The sequence below is a fragment of the Anolis sagrei genome, chromosome 1 (genome assembly GCF_037176765.1).
Source record: "Anolis sagrei isolate rAnoSag1 chromosome 1, rAnoSag1.mat, whole genome shotgun sequence".
In the NCBI taxonomy this organism is placed as follows: domain Eukaryota; kingdom Metazoa; phylum Chordata; class Lepidosauria; order Squamata; family Dactyloidae; genus Anolis; species Anolis sagrei.
In genome coordinates this window covers 236,266,423-236,290,862 of record NC_090021.1, presented here as the reverse complement: position 1 = coordinate 236,290,862, position 24,440 = coordinate 236,266,423, and the positions used below count along the sequence as shown (strand labels likewise).

Genomic DNA, 24,440 nt, shown 5'->3' with positions numbered 1-24,440 from the left:
GGCTGTATGGCTGGGTTCTAGCAGATCTTAAGATGCAAGATACAAATGCAGGTGAAACGTTAGGAGAAAATGCTGCGAGAACACAATGATACATCCTGGAAGCCACATAACACTTCAGTGATTCTGGCCGTGAAGGCTTTCAACAATACAATCCCAATTAATATTCTTTATGCAGTTATAACACTTTGATACTTCTTGTCACAGCTACATCCTAGGGCAGGGGTGCCCAACCTTTTTAAGCCAAGGGCCAGTTCACGGTCCCTCAGCCTGGTTTTTTTTTTTTTTTTGCGGGTGGGGGGGGGGCAGGCTATAGTTTGAAAAAAACATTTCTGTGCACACTGCATTTGCCTTATTTGTAGTGCAAAAAATGAAAGAACCATACAATACATAAAACAATGAACAATTTTAATCAATATAAACGTACCAGTCTTTCAATGGGAAGTGTGAGCCTGCTTTTGGCTGATGAGAAAAGTAAAGTTAATTAGGATTGTTGTTGTGTGCCTTCAAGTTGTTTCAGATAGTGTTGTTGTGTGCCTTTTTTCAGATAGTGGAAAACGCTACCTCAGAGCCTGGTGGAGTTTCCTTCTCTGGGATTTTTCAGTAGAGGTGGCATGGCCATCTGTTGGGAGGGCTTTTATTATGGCAGGGGGTGTATAGTTGCCATCTGGCTCCCCCCTTTTCTTTCCAAGAGAGGAGCTGCAGTAAAGGGCAGCCTTTTTGGAAAATGCAGGGTAGCAACATTGGATGAAAGTGAGGTAGAGAAGGCAACATTTAAACAGGGTGAAGGGATGCAAGAAACCACGATCACTCTTTCTCTCCTCCCGAGGAGCCCACCTTTTCCGGGGCCCTTATCCCCAAAAAGAAATGAACAATGAATGAAGAAAGGAAGGAAGTCAAGAAAGTGAGGGAGGGAGGAAAGAAGCAATGAAAGCAGGGGCTGGAGAGAGAAGGCTGGTGGAAATTAGGACAGAGGCCACAACTGGCCCCCAGGCCAGACCTTGGACATGCCTGTCCTAAGGAGTCCTAAGATTAATAGTTTGGATGAAATACTCGCATAATAGTAAACTTTAATAAGAATAAACTTTATTTGTATCCCGTTCCATCTCTCCTCCGGGGACTCGGGATGGCTCACAACAAAAATGTATATCTGGCATATTTATTATGCTAGACATACATAATAAATATCTGAGTAATATAACACAAATAGACAAGATAAACAATAACAAATCAATAAAAACATGATCAAATAAGCATTTTGTGCAAATATTAAAAGCCGAGTCGAGCATTAATTCCAGTAGAGTATTCAGAATATGTCACAAAGCTACAAACTCCAGGATTTCCTAGAAACCAAGACCTCCAACATGTTATGGATGAAACCTGGAACATGTGTGGTCAGAGTGTGGTCAGTGTGGCAAAAGGTATTAATGAGGAATGACCAAAAAGAATTAGGAGGCTCTGCAACCATTTGCTTTGCTTCAGTTTACTGGGAAATGCTCCTCATCCCCATGTTGAGTTAATTGAATGGGAACTACTTTTACACTCTGACCCTAGTTTGTGTCAACTGAAGTAACTGCAAAGGGGGAGTGTGAAAAGAGGAAAGAAAAATTGGGACATCAAAAGCACCTGAAAAAAAAATGACAGGGGGCTGGTTGGGCCTGACCAAATTGGGACATTGATGAGTATGAGAAAGTGTTCTGACTGTGTAGAGTGAAAGAGATGTGGGGTGGGAGGGGGGCATATCATTACCCTTCCCTGCTGTATAAGCTTGCTTACTAATAGGAACAGGAATACTCTTGCTGACCCAGTATTTGGGAGCTTACAGTGAAGTCCTGAACTATGTGCAAGCTGGAAGGTGTGATGCTTAACAAAGGAGGCAGGAGCTGTGGCTGATGACAGTTGGGTGAAGCATTTCTCAAACGGGTGGCTTCACACTCAACTAATGAGGAGCAGAGTCATACTGTTCTCAGTAGAATACATCTCCCCAAGCCCCCAGGCTCTCACTCCCAGTTAGGCCTGTGATAAAATAAACCTTGTGCTAACAATATCCCCAAGTCCTTTTCCTCAACTCTTGCTTACACTGGATAATATTTTTTCAAGTGCCTTTTCTCACCTCAGGACAGCAGACAGTTTGGAAAAGGCAAGAGGTTCAGAATTTTGCTTTCCCAGCCAGAGCCACTGTCTAGAGACAGGATAAGGGCAACTGTAAAAGAAAAAAATCTATTAGGGTTTTGTACGTAAATCATTTGTAAGTACAGTGGACTCTCAATATCTGCTTGAGTTTGGTTACAAGATCCCCTTTGAATACCAAAATTCATGGATGCTGAAGCCTCATTATAGAAAATGGCATTTTTGGTTGAATTTGTGGGTGCAGAACCTGAGTAATAACCTGTTGAAAATTATGTTCCCACCAATTACCTACATTTTAATTTAGACCAGTGGTTTCCAACCTGTGGTTCATGAACCACCAATGGTCCGCAAGAACTAAAATATGCTCTGTGGCCTCACCGTTACTGCAGTATGAGAATGACTGGTTTCGCAAAATCTTCTTATAGTGCCAAGGCAACGGGGATGTTGGGAGGGGAGAAGTTGACTACCCATGAAAGTCATAACAACAAACCTCCTGACTGATGCTTCTCCTCCTCCCCCCTCCCCTAAGCGAAGCCATTCTGCGTGGCACCTGGAAGTGGGGGTACCTTGGTGGCTTTGTTTTTCGGACTGTTTCTGGGGTTATTTGGGAAGCTGATTCAGAAAATTCAATTGGATAGACCACATCAGCTCTAGATTATTAATTATGGTTTTCTGTAGGTGAGCAGATGGCGATTACTGGATGACATGTTCTGTATCAGGAACTAGAGCTGATGTGGTCTGTCCAATGCCATTTTCTGAATAAGCACCACAAATAACCAAACTAAATCTAAAGTTGACCAAAAACTGATTTGTAACCATTTTGGTACTAATGTTGGAGAGTGGTCCCTGGTCAAAAAAAGGTTGTGAACCACTGATCTAGACCCTGGTTACCCTTTGGGGCTTCTAATACTTAAGAATGGCTTACTGTGAAGATGGGCCATGTGTATCAACCAGAATTCATGACCACTGCCTCTCTCTCTCTCTCTCTCTCTCTCTCTAGCTCTCCCCTGGGTCTGAAGATGATGAGGGACATGACAGCTCCAGCCGAGAAAACCTTGGCCGAATCCAGTTTAGTGTTGGTTACAATTTCCAGGAATCTACCCTAACTGTCAAAATACTGAAAGCTCAGGAGCTTCCAGCCAAGGATTTCAGTGGCACAAGTGACCCTTTTGTCAAAATTTACCTCCTACCAGATAAAAAACATAAGCTGGAGACGAAGGTGAAAAGGAAGAACCTAAACCCCCATTGGAATGAGACTTTTCTCTTTGAAGGTAGGTGATACGATCCGGGTTTAGGCTGCTGGTTACAGAGACAAAGGATTTATTCTCACTCCAGGCAAGTTGCTTAACAAATATATACCTTCAAACTGTGCCAATCTGGCAAGGAAAATCCTAATTAATCATCTACTATTAATACTCCCACTATTTGAAATGCTTTTAAAGTGTCCTGATGTCTTTTTCCTTCTTCACTTTCTCCCTTTGCCTTCATTTTACTTCACTTACTTTGAAGTGCTGTATTAACAAGTGGGAGGAAGTGTAGAGTGCCTGTCCTGCTTGGCTAAAGAAAAAGTAAACTGCTGCAGGCTTTCCTAGCTTGTGAGTTCTTCCACATTAGCAGGGAGTTCCCAAGTTTCAAATATCCAACTTATATATGACTCCCAATTGCAGATGGGGGTGAGACAACTGGAAGTGAGAGGTAATCTACCCACATGAAGATACATTTCCTATGCTGTTCAGAATTAAGTAGATATTTATTTTTTGCTGGAGTTCCACTTAAAAATGTACCTTACGTACAAATTCAACTTAAGAAAAAGCCTACAGAACCTATCTTTTTCCTAACTGGGTACTGTTTGTAATCACTTTTGCCGTCTTGAATACACTCTGGTGGTGCTTTGCAACGCTTGTCCTAGTTTTCAGCTGTGAAAAGTTGGAGGGAACACAAATGTGTTCTGCACCTCACATTTCCACCACCTGTTAAATATATATATCACTGTCTGCTATCATTGTCAGAACATTAAAATAGTGAAATAATTTGTGGAAAAGACTGCCAATGCAAGTGTGCAGAATGATTCAAGCCAAATGGGAATAGAGGGTCTGCTGACATAGAATAAAACGCTAAAATTATTTAAGCCATGATGCCTACCTTCTGCCAATAATCAGGGTAGTGGATTTCTGGAAATGATTCAGCATGGCTTGAGCTCCACGTAAGAGCTACAACATTTCATATTCACCCACACAGAGGCTGCACCACCACACTAGTGTTGCAGTGGCTGTCAATCATATAGTGGTGACGTGTCCTATATTCAGAATAAATTATATCAGCTTCAAACACTATGAACTTGGAGCTATGGACATATTTTAGAAACGGGCAGTGACTGCAGTATTACTGAATTATAGCAGCCTTCCCGTGTTTTTGTGAGGGTCGTCTGCTTCATGGAAATTCTTCATAAGGCAGTGTGGGGAGTTGCCCTAACAAGTGGAGCCACCTCACCTCAAAGTGAGTATAATATCTAAATTCCCTCTACAAGAATGTATTAGGTGGGAAAAATTATATCTGTTGGCCCTTTCACATTACACTGTGACTCCTCTTTAACTCCCATTTGGGATTTGCAGTTAAAGGAGGGGCACTTACAGTTCCCATCTTGAGAGTTCCTCTGGTGTTTCTGACCAAGCTACAAGCCCCAGGATCCCATAGGATGTTGTCACAGCAGTTATGGTGGAATCAAAGCGCTACAATAAATAACTGCATAATGTTGAAGAGCTTTGTGACTGTTCATAAATAGACACAGACAATACCTGAGAATGTTGGAGAAATCCCATTTTGACACATTGGTAAATTGTGTTGATAAATCCTTCCTGAGGGCAGTTTTTGCAATGGAAGCAGAAGGCAACACAACAAGGAAGCTGTGCTCGGGAAACATGATGGCACCCAAAGTTTGTTGTTGTTTTTTTTTAGCTGAGGAGCTCTCTTAAGTGGCTGGGATGGGGTGAGGAGCTGACGCAGCTCCGGAGAGGGACAGTATGTAAATATTGTCTACTTCTCTGGACCTGTGTTTCTCAAATTCTTGTCCTCCAGATGTTTTGGACTTCAGCCCCCACACTTCCTTACAACTGATAAGCTTGTTGGGATTTCTGGGAGCTGAAGTCGAAAACACCTGGAGTAGCAGAATGTGAGAAACACTGCTCTAGGCCATCACATGAGGCTTAAAGAGTTGCCAGCCTAGATGACTCTCACAGGAAGTGACTGCCGAGGTAGGAGCCCTGGATTTTGTCCAGTGAGGAAGGTGAAGGTGAAATCTGGGGTCTAACAACTGCATGACCTAACTAACCCCTGGTACCATCAATGGGTCTTGTCACATTTCTTTCCATTTAAGTTTAGTTTTTCTCTCTCAATTCTCTCGATGCATTCCCATACATATTTGTTTCTTCTTCTAGGAACACTTTTAGTTTTCGCCCACATAAAATTCATTTTGAAGAGTTGTGAAAAAGCAACAGGGCGAAACGATCATAGAGACCTCATAGCTTGATTCCCTAGAAAGGAAGGAAGGAAGGAAGGAGAAAGATAAAATAGATATAATAAGATTTGTGTGTGTGTTTGTGTGTGTGTCAGGAGCGACTTGAGAAACTGCAAGTCGCTTCTGGTGTGAGAGAATTGGCCGTCTGCAAGAACATTGCCCAGGGGACCCCTGGATGTTTTGATGTTTTACTATACTTGTGGGAGGCTTCTCTCATGTCCCCGCATGGAAAGCTGGAGCTGATAGAGGGAGCTCATCTGCGCTGTCCCTGACCTGTCAGTCTTCAGTCTTGCCAGCACAAGGGTTTAACCCACTGCACCACCAGGGGCTCCATAAGATGAGATGAGATGAGTGTGCATCTTGTCTATGAATAAATTGCCTGTGCACAATCAGCTTTATTTATTTTTTTAAGCAAAAGGCATTTTGAGGATTAAGGGAAGAGAAACCTGGGTTTTCCCAGAGTTGTTACCTCCATATCCACTTATTCTGTTTTTGGAGGCTGTTTCTAGCTATTTTTTGTTCTAATCTAAGGCTTTTCCAAAGGTTTATAAAATCCTAGACACAGTTTGCTGGGGTGATCCTATTGTTCGAAAGGCAAAATGTCCCCTCACTAGGTTTTTTAAAACAATTATGGGGTTATGGTGCAAAAGTGTCATTTCACAGATGCACTAATGCATTATAACACTTTAAAATGAACAAGAGAAAGGAGGGAATGATTATTACTTTGTTCAAATATGTTTCAAAATTAAAAAGAAATCCAATCGAAGGATGGTGTAAAAATATTGCAGCTAGTGCTGGGAACTGCCAGAAAATATTCTTAGACTTCAGAAATGTAAATTGGATATTTTAAAAACCCATATATATAATATATTATTATTATTATTATTATTATTAACTTTATTTGTACCCCGCTAGCATCTCCCGGAGGACTCGATGCGGCTTACACAGGCCGAAGCCTCAAACACAATACAATAGAGAATATAACATCACAACAACAAGGCAAATCAAACAATAAGCAAACAAGGCAAATCAAACAATAACCTCCACATACGTCAGAAAAAATCAGGGAATGGGCTATTGTGTGCACACAATCCATTTAAAGAGGTGATACATTTCAACCCATACCATATCCGTGTTTTGAGAAGTAAATCCCACAAAAACGAGAGACTGCAGCAAAGCCTACATCATTCATCCCTTAGATTTGACATCATCTCATATATGGTCCATCTGTTCTCTTTGGTCCATTCGTGCTACGTATCCTTTCTTTCCTCTACTTGATCTACTGTTTTGCTTGCTGCCAAATTGGATCATATCCATAGTCCATCACATTTAGTAGCTATCCTCAGAAGAGCAGCTAGTGCCTTACACTCTACAGAGAGGCCAAAAGCCTTCGCTGGTGATCTGAATGCAGTGACAGATACGGTCTGGGATTCTTTCCTGGACCTTAGAGCAACCAATCAGTTCCCTGAAGCATTGCATTTGTTTGATGAAATTGGATTACTACTCATTCATCTGAAATGCTTACAAATGTTATTCAAGGCTACAAGATTGCCCAGAAGCATAGGATTCCATCTTTTAGCTGGGCTAATCTTGATCCTTTCTTTACCAGCAGTCTAAATGCATACAGACACCCCCCAGGTTACATATATCTCATTATCTCATATGGACAGCCATATAAAATCCAGATTATCTGTTTTGACCCAGATTATATGAGTCTACACTGCCATGTAATCCAGTTCAAAGCAGATAATCTGGATTTTATTTAGCAATGTAAATGGGGTCTTACATAGTTAAGACGGGACTGAGACAACAGGAAGTGAGAGAAATCAAACCTTAGGGAGGGACATTCACTCCTGAAAGACTTATCATGGGGAAAAGGTGCCTCAACTGAAGCTTTACCACCAATCGTTTCCATAAGCCATTTTTTTTCAAAATCCAGTTATCACAGGGACAGAAAGTAAGGTGAAATCTTCTAAACAGGGGTACAGACAGCGAAACACAGATCACGGAGTATTAACTCTTCCCTGTGCTATCTAAAGTTAAAATACATTTTTTGGCTTGACATACACTTAAAATATACCTGTTCTGATTTATATATACATTCAGCTCAAGAACAAACCTACAGAAGCTATCTTCTTCATAGCTTGGGATTGCCTGTACTCTAATGCGGACAAGACCAACATGTCCAATAGAATAGTCGTTTTTGCCCAAATCCAGGCTGGGTTCTCTTTAATGCAGCTCCATGCCATTAGATTCTTAGCTCTTCATCTGTTTTTTGCTTCTGGCAGGTTTTCCCTATGAGAAAGTGGTTCAGCGGGTGCTGTATCTACAGGTTTTGGATTACGATCGGTTCAGTCGCAATGACCCCATTGGGGAAGTGTCTATTCCCCTCAACAAGGTGGACTTGACCCAGATGCAAACATTCTGGAAAGACCTAAAACCCTGCAGTGATGGCAGTGTAAGATATTTTGCATTTCTTTTACATTGTGAGTTAGTCAAATTAAAGTTTAATGCATATGGTGGGGGTGATGAAAAACCTGTGTCTAATATGACCGGAGAATTCCTTGGCTTGTTCAATGGCTGCCTTCTGGACCATTGAGTTTGGAAATTGTACTTTTGAACCACATTTTCCAGAATCTGCCAGCCAAGATTGCTAGAGATAAGTTGCCAGCTACTCCTCTTAACAACACTTGAATGAGAGCAGTGTTGAGACCATAAGATACTTCTTACATAGTGGGGGAAAGTTGTCAGGCTATTTTAGGGATGGTAAAGAGGTCAGTATAAAATATTCTTTATGTTTCAGAACCTATGTGATTGTCTGTCACAAATGAAAAGATTAACTATAGCAAGCTCATTGCTCATGGACATGGAATAATTATTACAAAATCGCTTTACATACATCCCACAGGCACCCTTTGCTTCCAGAACAAAATTAATGACTATCTTGTGTGGATGGTTCCTGAGAGATATTAATGTTAAAACAAATGCTCCTTTAACAAAATTATTAATTGTTTCATATACTCAAGTGTAGGGATATGAATCTTGCCACAAATCCTGCCTCCTTTAAGAAGACTCTGAACCTGACTTTTATTCCACTGAAATCCAGACCCTTTCACAATTATTCAGTTATGGCACTATGACTCCACTTTAAATTCCATTGTTCCACCCTTCGCGTTCTGAAGGTTGCAATAAACAGAGAAATATTAAGAATTCTTGGCCAAAGTGCCTCTGCTCCATCCAAACCACAAACGTGGGATTTTTTAGGCAACGGCCATGATATTATAGTGGGACAATGTTGCTATAATTATGCTCTGTGAAAGTACTCCAAGTCCCCATGTTATTTCAGAACAGCTCCCCATATATACCTCATATAATGCAGTCTGAAACTACATTATATGGTCAGTGTAGACTTATATAATGCAGTTCAATGCAGTTAAACTACATTATTTGCTTCTAAACTGTCCATATAATGCAGTTCCAAACTGAAATATATGACAGTGTAGGTGATGCTCAAGTCTGAGCCAGAAGCTTGTTTCACCAGAACCAGTGTCAATTCAAAGGTGATTTCAGTAATGAGGTAAGTCAGTGTAAGTCAGTTGTTTCCTCCGTTTAGCAGTTGATGGTGACAAAAGTATACTTAAAGATGTAGTAAAGGAAGGAGATTCATTTTTTCATCCTATTGGGATGGTTCCATTCTGAGGCTGGATCTACACTGCCCTATATCTCAGGATCTGTTCCCCGGACGATCTTAAAGTCCTAGCAGGTTCATAAGGGAAGATGCATTCAGACATGTAAGTTGGCCAGAACCGTTTGAAGTAGATCAAGATGGAGGGCAGATGGGGAACATCCAGCAGAAGTTTTTAAAAAACAAAACAAAACCCTATTATGCACTGGACCATATAGGCACACATTTATTTATTTATTTATTTATTTATTTATTTATTTATTTATTTGCGACATTTATATGCCACCCTTCTCGCCTCAAAGGGGACTCAGAGCGGCTTACAAGATACACACACACACAATATACATTATACCATTAGCATCAGCACTATACATCACTATATTGTACTATACAATTATATATTATATTATATATCAGCATAGCACAGGAGACAAGGTGGAACTGTCCCCTGGCCTCCTCTGTCTTCACTCTGGCTCTGAGCGGCATATGTGTGCATATGAGGTCCAACGCATAATGGAGGATTTTTTTAAAAAAACTTCTGTGGAATCTTTCTTTTCCACAACTGTTAATTCAACCTCTGTTTAAGATTATAAAGTATAAAAGAAAGAGTTTCAGAGAGTTCTAATTGCTTTCCATTTGTGCTTCCCTTGAACCACAGGTGTGTCTGTTTGACAGCCCAGTCAGCTGGTCAGCTGTTTGATACTTTTAAAAAGCAGACATGCACTGAGGCAGTCTACATAAAGGGGAGAGAAGGAAAGTACATGTTTTGCATGACTGCAGAGATAAACGGTCATGCAAAGGTGCACTTTTTTCATCCAGAATCAGGTTATAAACACACCTTTTTAACATGTGCTTTTACCCTTTTAAAATAGATAAACAAGTCATCCCAAACTAATCTTATCTCTTTTTTCGACACAGTTACAAGCTTGGTAAATGCAGGGAATGTGGATTTAGCATATCTTAATTTCAGTAAGGTCTTTGACAAATTCCCCACGACCTTCTTGCAAACATATTTGTCAAATGTGGGCTATGCAAGGCTACTATTAAGTGGATCTGTAATTGGTTAAGCAACTGAACCCAAAGGGTGCTCGCCAATGGTTCCTCTTCATCCTGGAAAGAAATGACTAGTGGAGTGCCGCAGAGTTTGGTCATGGGCCCAGTTCTGTTCAACGTCTTTATTAATGACTTGCATGAAGGTTTAGGGAGTATACTTACCAAGTTTGTAGTTGACACCAAATTAGGAGGGACAACTAATTCTTCAGAGGATAGGATCAGACTTCAAATGACCATAACAGATTAGAGAGCTGGGTCAAACAAAATGAATTTCAACAAGGACAAATATAAGATACTACACTTAAGCAGGAAAAATGAAATGTAAAGATATAGGATAGGTGATGCATTGCTCAACAACAGTAGATGTAAAAAAGACCTTGGTAGTCTTTGTGAACAAAAAGTTGAACATAAGCCAACAGTGTGATGCACCAGCTAAAAAACCAATGGAATTTGGTTAGACCTCCCCTGGAATATTGTGTCCAGTTCTGGGCACCACAGTTCAAAAGAGATATTGACATGCTGGAAGGTGTCCAGGAGAGGGCAACTAAAATGATCAAAGATCTGGAGACCAGGTCCAATGAGGAGTATCTTAAAGAGCTGGGTATGTTTAGCCTGCAAAAGAAAAGGTTGAGAGAAGACATAATAGCCATGTATAAATATGTGAAAGGATGCCATAAGGAAGAGCAGGTGAGCTTGTTTTCTGATGCCCTGGAAACTAAGATTTGGAGCAATGGGTTCAAATTACATGAAAGAAGATTCCACCTGAACATTAGGAAGAACCTCCTGACTGTAAGAACTGTTCAGCAGTGGAACTCTATGCCTCGGAGTGTGGTGGAAGCTTCTTCCTTGCAAACTTTCAAACAGAGGCTGGATGGGCATGTCGGGGCTTCTTTGATTGTGCTTTCCTGCATGACAGTGGGTGGGACTAAATGGCTCACATGGTCTCTTTCAGCTCTATTATTTTATGATTCTGGAATGTGGGATCAAATCCTGTGGTATAGGGCAGTGTAGATCCAGCCTGAGAAGAACAGATACAATAGGCATTAGTGAAGACGAACAGGGGTTTTGAATAATTCTTCATTCTCTGCTAACTTTATTTTTCCTGCAGGGAAGCCGAGGAGAATTGCTCCTATCCCTTTGCTACAACCCTTCTGCTAACTCCATCGTTGTGAATATTATCAAAGCCCGGAATCTTAAAGCCATGGACATTGGGGGAACATCAGGTATTTGGTATTCCAGAATAGCCCTTCTGTGCAGTGGCAAGCCGTCTCAGATCTAATGGAAATCACAAAATATCCTTTTGTTTGTAGGTCTGATCATTTACAAGCCTCTAACATATTTGGCTAAGATTTGGCAGAGGCCCTTTGATGGATAGGATTCTTGTCTTATCTTTGCTTGCTTTAAGTATCCTCTTTTGTGATAGAGGGGCCATTACTGCCATAGGTTAATTATTGCCCTTTTTTTTTGCAGTTGACAAAGAGTTAGCCAGTGTAAAGTAGTGGATTGGACTAGAGTGCTGGAGACCAGGATTGGAATTCCTGCTCCACTGTGAAAATGTACTGGATGACCTATGACAAGTCACACACTCTCAGCCTTTAAAAAAGCAATGACAATTCTCTTCAGAATACATCTTGCTGCCGCCATCATGACCACCACCACCCCTCTAGGATAGAATTGCCATAACTTAATGTCAACCTGAAAGCACATAACAGACAACAACCAAGAATATATGTCATTAAGGAGAAGGATTGGCATACTTTATTTCAAGCACAACAAAGATACTATATTTCCTGCAGGCAGACAAAGATCACCTTTTGATGTTTTATCAGGGCTGGACTGTGCCATGGGTTCAGGCTCGTAATGAGAATAAGGGATGTCAATCCTTGTCTGTCTAAAAACCTGACATTTTTCTCATGAAACAGGGTGGGGTTTTTTTGGCTCAGTTTTGAGCAAGCCATCTCCATTTGCAAGACTGTTTTTGCACAAATTCTGCAAATTGCTTTGACACAAAATACAACTGCTGCTGCCTTGTTGCATGGACTTCCAAAAAGCAGAAACTGGAAGAGAGTTGGTTATATCTTTTTGTTCAACAGGCCTACCATCTGGTGTGTGCTGTGGGTGGCTATCCTTTGCTTTAACATAAGGGGAAAACAGTTTTGCACAGAGACTTCATGTGAAAATTGCTGAAATCTTAATGGGAGTGAGAAGAATGCTCATACAGAAGAAGTAGAAGTGGGTTTTTTTTTTCCTGCTGGTGATGGAGATGGATAATAAATGTGAAAAAATTGTCAATGATAAGAAATTTAGCAAATGTTATTTTACATCTTTAAGAAAACCAGAGTTCAAGGTGATTCCCAAATAGACTGAGGAGCCACAGCTTTCTGAGAATGCTCTTCCTCATAATAATGAGGCAACACACTTTTCAGTTTAATTATTAAAGTATTAACTGAAATGTAGCTTACCCCTTCTGTGCCCCAAGGTGCAACATGAAAGTACTTCCTTCAGCTCAACAAGATTGGGGTCTGGTCAGTGGATGGATGAGAAGTTACCTCTGAACCCTATGTGTAGCATGCTGGTTTCCATGAGGGAAAAATGTAGAGTATAATTGTGACTAAAATAGATATAGTAAAAGCTGAAATTGGTCATAGAACCATCAAAGAACCCTACAGGTCTATTTCTCTGTATTGAGTTGGTTTTCTTGGGTATATATTTGTTTTTAATTTGGAAACATTTCAGGCCTCTGCCTTCCAGTGATCACAAGGTAAGTCAAGAGAGTGACCTCAAAGGTAAGACAATGGAAAGTCCTTAAAGAATGAATATCAGAAAGATAATCCTCAGAAAAAAATGTTTTAGAACCATTCCACATTTGAGAAGTTCCTCTCTCCAGTTGTGGAATGAGAAGATTGCATTTCTATGGCCTACACCAAAAGCATAAACTGGATCCCCATCTTTTAGGGAGCTTTCAGTGGGAGGGAGGTGAATATATTTTTCACTTGCTTGTTTTACAATTAGCTGGAGAAAAGAAATGATGTTTGCACCTCATTTTGCAAATCAAAAGTCATGTGGCTTTGACCCTATGAGCCCAACTCCACTATATCACTGGGTTAAACCACTGAAAGCACCTCACACCATCCCCGTGGGCACTCCCGAAAGCTGTGTAATCTCCAAGTACCTCCACTTCTCTCTGTTGTCCTTCCCAAAATGTCAATGGGATATGAATACACAGTGAACAACCTTCTGGTGATTATGTCCTCCTTTTCCTGTTCCAGACCCTTATGTGAAGGTGTGGCTGATGTACAAAGACAAACGGGTGGAGAAGAAGAAGACAGTGGTGATGAAGAGGTGCTTGAACCCTGTCTTCAACGAGTCCTTCATCTTTGACATCCCCACAGAGAAGCTGAGGGAGACAACCATTATCATCACTGTCATGGATAAGGATAAGCTCAGCCGGAACGATGTCATTGGGAAGGTGAGATGTTTTCCTTGAGCTAAAACACTCTCTGGGTTCTTCTCAAGATCTTTTCAGTGGTTTTGTGAGTCAGAGCAAGAAGTCAGTGGACAGAAATGAAGTAGATAGGAAGTTGCCATAGCAGGATATGGATGGATGTGCGATGAGAAGTGGAACACTTACTTCTGGAACTGGTGTTGTCGTGTGACATATGGCAAACTGAAGTGAAGGCTCTCATCATGTTGCTACCTATAGCAGTGGTTCTCAACCTGTGGGTCCCCAGGTGTTTTGGCCTACAACTCCCAGTAATCCCAGCCAGTGTACCAGCTGTTCAGATTTCTGGGAGTTGAAGGCCAAAACATCTGGGGACTCACAGGTTGAAAACCACTGCCCTATAGCAACAGTCCCAATAGCAACACCCCATAAGAAGCTTCTAAAAAGTAGGCAACTATATAAATCTATATACAAAATTACATTTCTTGCTTTGTTAAACTCCTTTAGGAACAGGTCTTTTGAAAAAAATCATGATTCTTACCCACGAAAGACCAGAGATTACTTCCCAAGCAACACAGAAAAATATGGATTAAGACATAGATCGATAGTAACATTACAGTGCTGCTGGGACAATCTGTCCCAACTATAGCGGGGATTGCAGCTATTCTGCTCCAATTATAGCAGAGATTGCAGCTAAAATAATGCATAATGGAGGAAATCCATATGTGGCTGGAATCCATAATTAGTGGAGGAAGAGATGATATCCTGCAAATAAAAAGTCCTGGGGCTTTGACCCTGCAAGTCCTAATTTCCCACTCACTGGAACACTCAGCAAGTGAGAGTCAAAAAGTGGCAGGCTCAAACCCAGAACCTCAATCAGTGGCTGAGACTAAATGAGAGACTCCCCCCTGGGCACACAGAAAACTGGGCTACTTGGAAGGCGCTGAACAGACTTCACTCTGGCACCCCAAGATGCAGAGCCAGCCTTAAGAATGGGGCTACAAAGTGGAGTCCGCAACATGCAAGTGTGGAAAAGAGCAAACCATAGATCACCTATTACAATGCAGTCTGAGCCCCACCACATGCACAATGGAGCAGCTTCTTATAGCAACACCAGAGGCACTCCAAGTGGCCAGTTACTGGTCAATGGACATTTAATAGAATGACAGGTTTTCAAACTTTGTGGGGGTTTTTTAAATACAATACAACTGTTTGGTTAGCTCCTAATATGACAAATATGTAAAATAACTCCACCATACCACTGGTGTTATCCTACTCAGGCACATATCCAGCCACTGCTAGAGCCAGGTACCAAGCAAATATCCAAATCAATCAAAAAGTCCCACAGAAAGATAAATGTGTACAAAAATGGCAGGTTTATGACTATTATTAACTGAGCAGTATAAGTCCATTTTCACATTATTATTTCGTATCAAAAGCATTGCATAAATTAGTATAAAACTAATAAAATAGAAGGTGTGCAGGCAGCTAAATATCTTTTGACCAAAAACGGGCAACAGCAACAGCATTGTCTGTAGCCTCCAACAATTCCTCCTCTGTACATGAGGCAGGGCACAATGGACAAGCTTACAGGTGCAGAGTTATCTGTTCTGCTCCGCAGTCACACAAGATATGGCATTCTTTTAGGTAGTGCCATTTTGCCAGGTTGTCTTTTGATCTGCCCACTCCGCTTCTGAGTCTATTTTCATATCATAACAATGAAATAGTTCATGAGCCTCATAAAAAGAATTACCAATGTGCAGCCTCCCCATTCCATGCCAAATTGGGGCTTTAGGAAAGGACCGAGTGGCTTTCCTACTAGGCAAGTTTTTCCTCTGCCAGTTGGAGAAGCCATGGCTTCCTGAGTCAAATGCCAGAAGGAGAAAAAACTTGGTTTGACTCAATTAGCTTTCCTTTTCACAGATTTCTCTATAGAAGGAGATTATATTATTTATCTTTTCAATCACTTTCTAACATATGCCTGAAAGGCAGAACTACACACCACAGCTGGCATCTTCCATTTCAGTGAAGCTATGAATCCACCCCAGGTTTTTAGTCAGACCTTGAAAGGAACACGCCTAGGTATACCTTGGATGGGTCCTTTAAAGTTTTGACTAAAACCCAAACTAAACCTTTGAATCCACATAGTAAACATGGGTTGAGTTTCAAGCTGAATATTGGGTAAAGCAAATGTGAAAAGCACACAGCAGGCTCCATTTCCAGATGTTATTCTGCACTGATTTCCTCAACAAGGTCAATTGTTCCTTGTGATTTGTTGTATCTTTTGCAGGGGTGTATAGCAATGGAATTGAATGAACTTGGAAGGGATATGAAGAACTGGTGTTTAGAAATCCGTAATTATGACAGAATTAATTTAGAAAAATTAATTGGCTCCAAATCTGATTTAAATTAAATATATATAATTCTGATGTTCTTAATGCAACGATGATAAATTAACATATAAATCTTGTTATTATAGTCGTATGCTGTAGAGAGTCAATTATTCCCTAATGCAGCATTCTATTAGAAAAAGCAACATGCATATTAGATTAAAATCAGCATCACATGAACCCAGCATGAAAAGGATGAGAATTCAAGCACATCAAAATTGTTTAAAGAAAGTGCACTTGGCCCACTACTGGGAAATCTCCCTCCTAATGACTAAGGTCTGAAACCTATTGGTTAGTTTAAATTAAAGGGGGTTTACTGAATCAAATGTTGAATTGTATATTTATGTATATATTAATCTTATTGATTTAATTGGTCTACTCTCATGGCAGGCCAGGAATTAAATACAGAGTAAACTCGATCATGTTCTCAATGTGACTCAGTATCACACAAAGCTGGTGTTCATAGTGCAATTCTGTGCAAGTATGCTTGGAAGAAAGTCCAATTAGATCAGTGGTTCCCTGTGATCCGTGGACCACAGTGGTCCCCAAGAACTAAAATATGGTCTGTGGCCTCACTATTAGTACACCGTTGCAATGAGAGTGTCTCACAAAACCCTCTTATAGTGCCGAGACAGCAGGGATGTTGGGAGGGGAGAAGCTTACTACCCATGAAAGGCATGACAACGAGCCTCTTATCTGCTGCTTCTTCCCCTTCTCCCTCCCCCTGAGTGGAGCCATTCCATGTGGCGCCTGGAAGCGAGGGGCCCTTGGTGTCTTCATTTTTAGGCCTGTTCTTAGGGTTATATGGGGTGCTGATTCAGAAAATTGCATTGGTTAGACCACATCAGCTCTAGATTATTAAATATGGTTTTCTGTGGGTGAGCAGATGGCAACTACTGGATGACATATCAGAAACAAGAGCTGATGTAGTCTATCCAATGCAATTTTCTGAATCAGCACTCTAAATAACCAAACCAAATCTAAAATTGACCAAAAACTGATTTTTAACCCTTTTGCACTAATGTTGGAGAGTGGTCCCTGGTCAAAAAAAAAAAAAGGTTGGGAACCACTGCATTAGATCTAGTGGGGAAATGAAATTGCAACTCCAGGTGTCCAGAGGAATTATTTCATCCTCTGTTTGCTTAGCACACATGAGAAATAGGAATATTAGCAGGATTTAGGTGTTGTCCATATTTGAGTAATTCCAAAATAAGTAGAAAACTAACTACGCACAAGCTGCCTATATGTTTGGCTAGTGTAAGTTATTTAACCTAGGCAGTGAATTCTCAAAGGGAATTATTATTTGTTGGCATACTGAAAATAACCTTTAAAAAAATCTAATGCATACATAATTTAGCAGATCAAGACAAAACATTCATATAGATCAATGTTATTCAAAATCTTGTTCCATAGCTGACAATCCCTGGTGAGTTTCCAAGAAAGAAAAATACAGCTTCCGTCGGTAGGCAGAGATATAATACTGATTATTAGCACACTGTAAAAAAAAAAAAGGATTATCAGTCCCTTACATCAGCTTGGGAAGCATCAATGTAGGTTACTTAAAGCAACCTGAACAACACATAGCTCTCTAAAATTGTTGGATTGCATCTCCCATTAGCCCTGGCCAGTTAGTGAAAGATAATAAGATTTGCACATACAACAGCAAGTTCTGGAGGGTCATACAGTCTCTGTCTCAGATAAAGGCCACCAGAATAGAACTGTAACAAATGAGAAATAAATTAGAGCAGAACTTGTCAAGAAGTTTCAGGCGAGTGCAACTGAAGGTTTAGAAAAGCTCGCCCTCTTCAACCTCTGCCATAGCAATGTGATAATAATGAGTGATTGAATAATTGCTATTATTGTGCAATCAAGTTATGAAGTCACATTTCTTTGAGTGAGAGTCGGGAGGCTCCATTAGTGAATCTGGAAGACAATTCTTGGCTGTCATTGCGTGGGAGAACTTGACACATGCATCCTCCATGCAATGATATAGAAAGCCAGTGGATAAAAATACCCAGAGCTACCAGAGGGATTAACACTTGTTTGCATTGGCATATAACTAAATTTGACACCTCCAACACATTTGTTCGGCAGAAGAGGAATGAAGGGTGGCAGCTGGTGTGGGTGAAAAGCTCCATCAAATTGGGCCTCGCTGTTGGTTTTGCAGTGGCAGATGTGAAGCCCAAGGCAGTTGAGAGGGAGTCAGTGGTTGGAGATCTCTCTCTGGAAAGAGCTATGTGCCCAAGTTAGAGTACTCAGTAGCTCCACGCTTGATTGCATTACCCAATCAGATGGGTTATGCTGTCGTGTAAAATGTATCGCCAGGGGTAATATGACTGGGAGAAGTCATTCCTCAAAGTGTCATTCCTCTGTATATTTCAGAAACATCTGTCTGATCTTATCATTGAAGGATCTCACTTTCTTGTCCATTATCTGTAGCTTTGCCTATGTGCCTTTTTTTAAAAAAAAAAACTATTCTGCATCCAAGCAACCCTGTTTGGTTATTTTCTTGTTTTGTGAATGTCTTCATTCTCCATTCTTGCAGAGATAGTCTTCTCAAGACACTGCTGTTTTCAATTTCACTTCCCCTGAAGATGTCAAAAATAGGAAAATGCGTTTCTCAGATATGCTTTCGTAAAGGAAAGAAATAGACCTACTGCTTTGTCCTCTTTCTTTAAAATAGATGTAGGAAAAGCCATTTTTGTGACCCTTGGCCCCTCCACATTCCTGGACAGATGAATTAAGTTTGATGGAAACCTGCAGAAGTGCCTACTCACTTTTTATATTAATCACGCCCACCCACCCCCTTCCCAGGTCCAGTACAGTGTTCAACATAAGTTGACTAATTTCCTCTGTTGCAGTTCTGGATTCATAAACTAGAGTTATAGCCCCCTTTCCCCCCCAAAAAAAACCCTACTTCACCATGCAAAATCCACATGAAACATTGGGGCATATTTGGATTTCAGTTGAGATGCGAAAGGATGGCATTTCCAGACCTTTCCTACCAGTAAGACTGTGGCAATCAGAAGCAGGACCCCATTACAATTTGTCATTGCACCCCACTCACTAGACAGACCTCTGTCATTAGACATGGTTCATAGGTGTTAAGGTACCTTCTTGGTGGGGAGGGGGAGTTGCAAGTCCTGACTCCATTAAATCATTGGATTTCCAATTGTGCCCAGTATGCAATAGTGCCTGCCATGTAAGTTGTAGTTCTGGGGATTTAAGTTCAGTCTCTAGTACCAATGAATTAAAGAAAATCAAGTAACAGTCCTGAGAGCCACTAATAAACTATAAATTAATGAAAATATTGGGATAGAGAATGCCTAACTGTGATTCAGTTTAAAACAGCTTCTGTTTCATTAGGAAAGTTACTGTGAAAATGAGCACAGTGACAAAGGAAGCAATAGGTAACTTTATAGACCACTGGCAGAACATAATCCTTGGTGAACAACTGGCACTTTAGCATGGGATTGCTTGATTGAAATTTGCATAGCAGAGAATGAGTGGGGCAAGTTATACAGCTTTTTCTCCAATGCTTTTTTCTCAGTGCAGTCCCTCCAGAATGTGTGTACACTTATCAGAGAGAGGGAGAGAGAGAGAATTGTAGGAAATAAGAATACACCAAAATACTGAAGCAATTTCCATGATTGTGGCAGATCCAACAGAAATTGCAGCTGTGATTGTGGAAATGGCTGCTGTGTGTAACTGTGATCACAGAAAAAGTTGAGAGATTTATGTGAAGAAAAACAACCAGGGAAATGCCTGAATAAAGCAACTCCTATGAAAATCATGAATTTTAAATCCGCATCTTGTGTTTTAATCTTGGTTCTATGTATAAAATGTATTTTGCAGAAATACATTTTAATGTGTATTTTATAGAATGTTTATGATGATTATGTGTTTTTAGTTATGTTGTAACCCGCCTCGAGCTGCGAGGAGAGGCGGGTAAGAATTATTATTACTATTATTGTTATTATTTAGCTATATTTAGCTGACTTGAAATGTATATTCCCATGCTGGCATTTCTCAAGCATGATTGACATTCAGTGGTTCAGTTCGCCCATCATGACAAACCCCCATAACCACACCCCCATGGAGAATCTATGCTCATGTCCCCAGTATGTATATACATGTATATTTATTAGTGTGTCTATATTAAGCCATATGTTAATAGATGCGTGCTCATGGTGATGCTAATGGACAGATAAATAGATTCTCTGTTCCTTCTATTATCTGTACTCAAAGCTTAAAAAAAACAAACAAGTTTTTCCAATTACAGTCCCACCTTGCTTATTATTCTTTTCCTGTTGTCTGCAACTTTATGAAGCATATCAACCTTTCTAGTGAGTCATCTCTTCTCATGACATGCCAAAGTAGGACAAATTCAGATTCATCTCCTTGGCTTCTGGGAAGAGTTAAAGCCTGATTTTCTTTGGAACCCATTTATTTGTCATGTTTGCAGTCCCCCTCCCCTACACATCATTTAAAATGTAGAAATCAGAAACAAATGCACCCCATTTTTATGTGATTGGGGTGCAGTCAGATTCATCAAATAAGCAACCATAGCTGCCTCACCCCATTAGGTTAAACTACTATGTTGAGAAGGGTTGGTTCCATTGTAATCTGAGTTACTTCAACTAAGGTATGTGCCAGTGAAGCAACAGGTAGATAAATGTATGTAGGAGAAGTATGGAGGATATGGGAAAACAGTACAAATGTTGATTTGTTGAGCAGATTGCAACTTCACTGCCAGTGCTGATTAGGAGATTCCAGGAATTGTAATAGGGAAAAAAAAAATCAGATTTCTGAATTCTGAAACAAGAAGAATAGTGGAAGAAGATGGCAGCAATAATATGCAGAAACTTAAAGTGGTATGTATGGAGCCAAAATAATTGGGCGGAAGGGGGGGGAGATACAAAAAAAAAACCCAGAGATCAGCATCTGATGCTGCAATCAGCATCTGAAATAGAAGGAAAGGCCGGAAAAAGTAATGGCTGGAAGGACTCTGTAGATGAGAGGGAGGCAAAAAAGCTCTTTGAAGAAGGTTAATCCTCCTGTGTGACTTGTTTCCTTTTCCTTCTTAGATCTATCTGTCATGGAAGAGTGGGCCAGGTGAAGTGAAGCACTGGAAGGATATGATTTCACATCCGCGTCAGGCTGTGGCACAGTGGCACCAGCTCAAGGCTTGAGTGGTAGACGCCGAGGACTCGCTCTGGGTTTCAGTGCACCAAGTCAACTTTTTTTGGCCACACTCTCACTAATTTATGCACAGCGGCTGCACCGAGGTCTCCTCTGGGGGGGGCAAAAGCTTGGGAATGATCATAGGCTAAGGGAGTGAACTTGAAAACACATACTTTAAAAATCAGGGTGAAAGTGGTGTTGGTGCCCTATTGTGCTGGTTCAGCACACATTGCACCATAAAGTACATCATTACTACCCAAACCTCCTGCTTTAGCCTTTCCTTCAGACTCCTTATGTAGAAAGAACAAGAGAGATAGAGAGAGACCGGAGCAGATCAGCCCTCCAGCTGAAAGTGGCCTCAGCACAGAATTTGTTTGGGTTCAGAGTATAGCATGAGTACTGATGGCATGAAGGGAGGAGAGGGGTCTGCGATCGCCATAAAAGACTTCCTATGAGTTCTTCCAGCCAAAGGCCCTTTGGGGTGGCACCCAACTTTGCAATGAGAATGTTAGCCCGCATGGGTAGCTGCTCAGGCCTGAGGGGGAATGACAAGGAGATCACGTGCTTGGTTTCAATGAGGTTGTTTCGTTATAATTCAATAAAACTTGTTAAGAGTAATAAGAATAATATAAATAATGCTCCTGGCTAGACTTTCTCCTAGCCAGGCCACTCAACAAAGGGGCGAGGAGCCACGGTGCTCCCACAAGCTCCATGTGGGTGTGTTGTGTGTGTGTGTGTGTTGTAACTATGCGTGCAGGGCATTTGTGTGTCACTTCTTGTGTTTATTTTGGCCCTAGAGGAATTGTTTTTATGAAGGTATTTGATTGACAGCCCAGCCAGAATGGATGGAGAGGTTTATGCCATGTGGAACGGAAAAGAGGCACAACAAATATTGGGGCTTTGGGTCAGAAGGGAGAGAAGTCAGTGAGAGGCAAGTAGGTCATTTGCTCTTAATCTATCTCTGTATGGCACAGTGAGCCAGAAGCCACCATGAAGCACAGGTCACACACCAGAGTTCTGGATTATAGTGTTAGATTGTAGATTTAGTTCCTTGCTACCAACAATTTTTTGACAATTGAGAAGGAATATGATGATCATACTCCAATTTTCTGGAGGTAAACAACTCAGGCTCCTGGCAATATCTAAACATCCTTGGCAGAAGCAGACACAAGTGATTGGTCTAGTTTAAAATTTTCCTCCTCCTCCTCCTCCTTCTTTTCATCATCATCATCATCATCATCATCATCATCATCATTATCATTGTTTTCAAACGTCAAGTGGAGAAAAATTGCAACTCACTTGGGGGGGGGGGGGGGGGCAGCTCAGAATTCTGTTCCAACCATGTGATGACCAAAAGTGCCCTGCTCCTTAACCCATTTTGTAAGCTTCTTCCATGTGGACATTTTCAGTAGCAGCATTTTTCTTTGGATTGATACATTACAAAGATATCACCCGAAGGGATGCCTTGTGGGTCCTCAGACGTTTCTGCAGATATCTGTTGCACTACATCTTGCTAAAGGGAAATAGTTGGATGCATCACCATTGATCACACCACTCTCCAAAAACCAAAAATGGTTGTTCAGTGGGGCTGTGCAGCTTACAAGGTGATATTGGGAGATGTAGCTACAGAGATGTAGCTCCCAATGCAGGACTTCAGGTCATATATAAAATGTCAACTGGGATTCTATTTGATGCTGATGGGGTGCAAAACTCTGCCACCATACATCTGCTGAAGGTCCCAGCAGCTGAAGGCTTTTCCTTTCCCCACCACCACCCCAGCAATGCAACACCAGCCAGAAGATTGACAGGCACATCACAGTTGGCCAAAAATGCCATATTGAATAAGGCCAGAGTTGTACCTCAGAAGCCATTGTACAACCAAAGAAAAGCCTTATAGAAGAAGGTACTGAATATTTGCCCAATGCCTGAGAAAATACTTATGTTGCCATAATCCCTTGATATTTTGGGCAATATTCTTCCCAAGGAGAAAATACAGGGAAAGACAATTGGCCCCAGAATGATATTTTATTATTCACGTCTCATCAAATACCTGACCAGAAGTAGGGAAATGTCTTCATTGAGCGTGGAAAAATATTGGCATAAGTTCACTGTTTCACTATAACTAGATATTTGCTAATTGATTTGGTACACACAGCCACATGCGTTTTAACAAGTGAAGTTGTTGCTAACAGCTCTCACAATGAGAATTTAGAAATAACTTGTTGTGCTTAACACATCATGTCAATTTGTTTTCCCCTTTTCTCCAGTTGTTTGATAGTACTCATTATTACTATGGTACAATTAATAAGAGATTTTGACTCATTATTCATTGCAGAGGTTAACATCTTTGGTCTTACATGTGAAACATGTGTTCTGATATGAATCTGTGTGCAACATTTTTTTATTCTAAGTGTGTGGAAAAGTGAAGGATGCAGCTAATCAACAATGCAGAAAAAAGTTCTGTATATGTTCAGAATCTCACAGAATATTTCCAATTAAGAATTATGCATCCTTCATTCTCCATCTGATCTTCGTAGCCATGTATCACTGTAGTTGAGTGGTACTATGGATCTGTGTCTTCTAAATAAAATGAACACAACATTCCATATTTACCTTTTTCAATCTGATCAATCTACCCATGGTGTTTGAAGCATGCATATTGGTGTAGATGGGTAGTGATGGAACAAAAAGAAATGCAGGTCAGTTATCAAATGTAATTCAGTAGGTTGTTAGATTCCCATGCTTTAGGACACTTTTTCACATAGGAAAAAGACCATGTTACTTAGGCGATCCCTCGTTGGACGAGTAAGATGGTCTTCCATCATGGGTTTCCTTGTGGGTCCGCATGTGGCTGTGGAGCCCTATTCTTGCTCTGCATCTTCTTCCGCAGTGAGGGCATTGGTTTCCAGGTGGAAGGCGGTCCCGGTCGGGGTTGGCTTGACGCGCCTTCCTCCTGGCACGTTTCTCTCTTTCACCCTCCACTCTTGCCTCCTCGAATTCTGCAGCACTGCTGGTCACAGCTGACCTCCAGCTGGAGCGCTCAAG

The 24,440-nt window shown here is 40.9% G+C and overlaps 1 protein-coding gene across 8 annotated transcripts in view; it reads left to right on the top strand.

Annotated features, from left to right (window-relative positions):
• SYT7 (synaptotagmin 7) overlaps positions 1 to 24,170 on the top strand; it is a 274,392-nt gene extending 250,222 nt beyond the window's left edge. For all 8 annotated transcript variants that reach the window (XM_060770790.2, XM_060770798.2, XM_060770780.2 and 5 more), the window contains 5 exons: positions 3,128 to 3,398; positions 7,930 to 8,099; positions 11,488 to 11,602; positions 13,649 to 13,848; positions 21,299 to 24,170. In XM_060770790.2, coding sequence (XP_060626773.1) covers positions 3,128 to 3,398; positions 7,930 to 8,099; positions 11,488 to 11,602; positions 13,649 to 13,848; positions 21,299 to 21,403 — 861 coding nt within the window. In that variant the 3' untranslated portion in view covers positions 21,404 to 24,170. The remainder of the gene's footprint in view (positions 1 to 3,127; positions 3,399 to 7,929; positions 8,100 to 11,487; positions 11,603 to 13,648; positions 13,849 to 21,298) is intronic.
• The last annotated feature ends 270 nt before the right edge of the window (positions 24,171 to 24,440 follow it).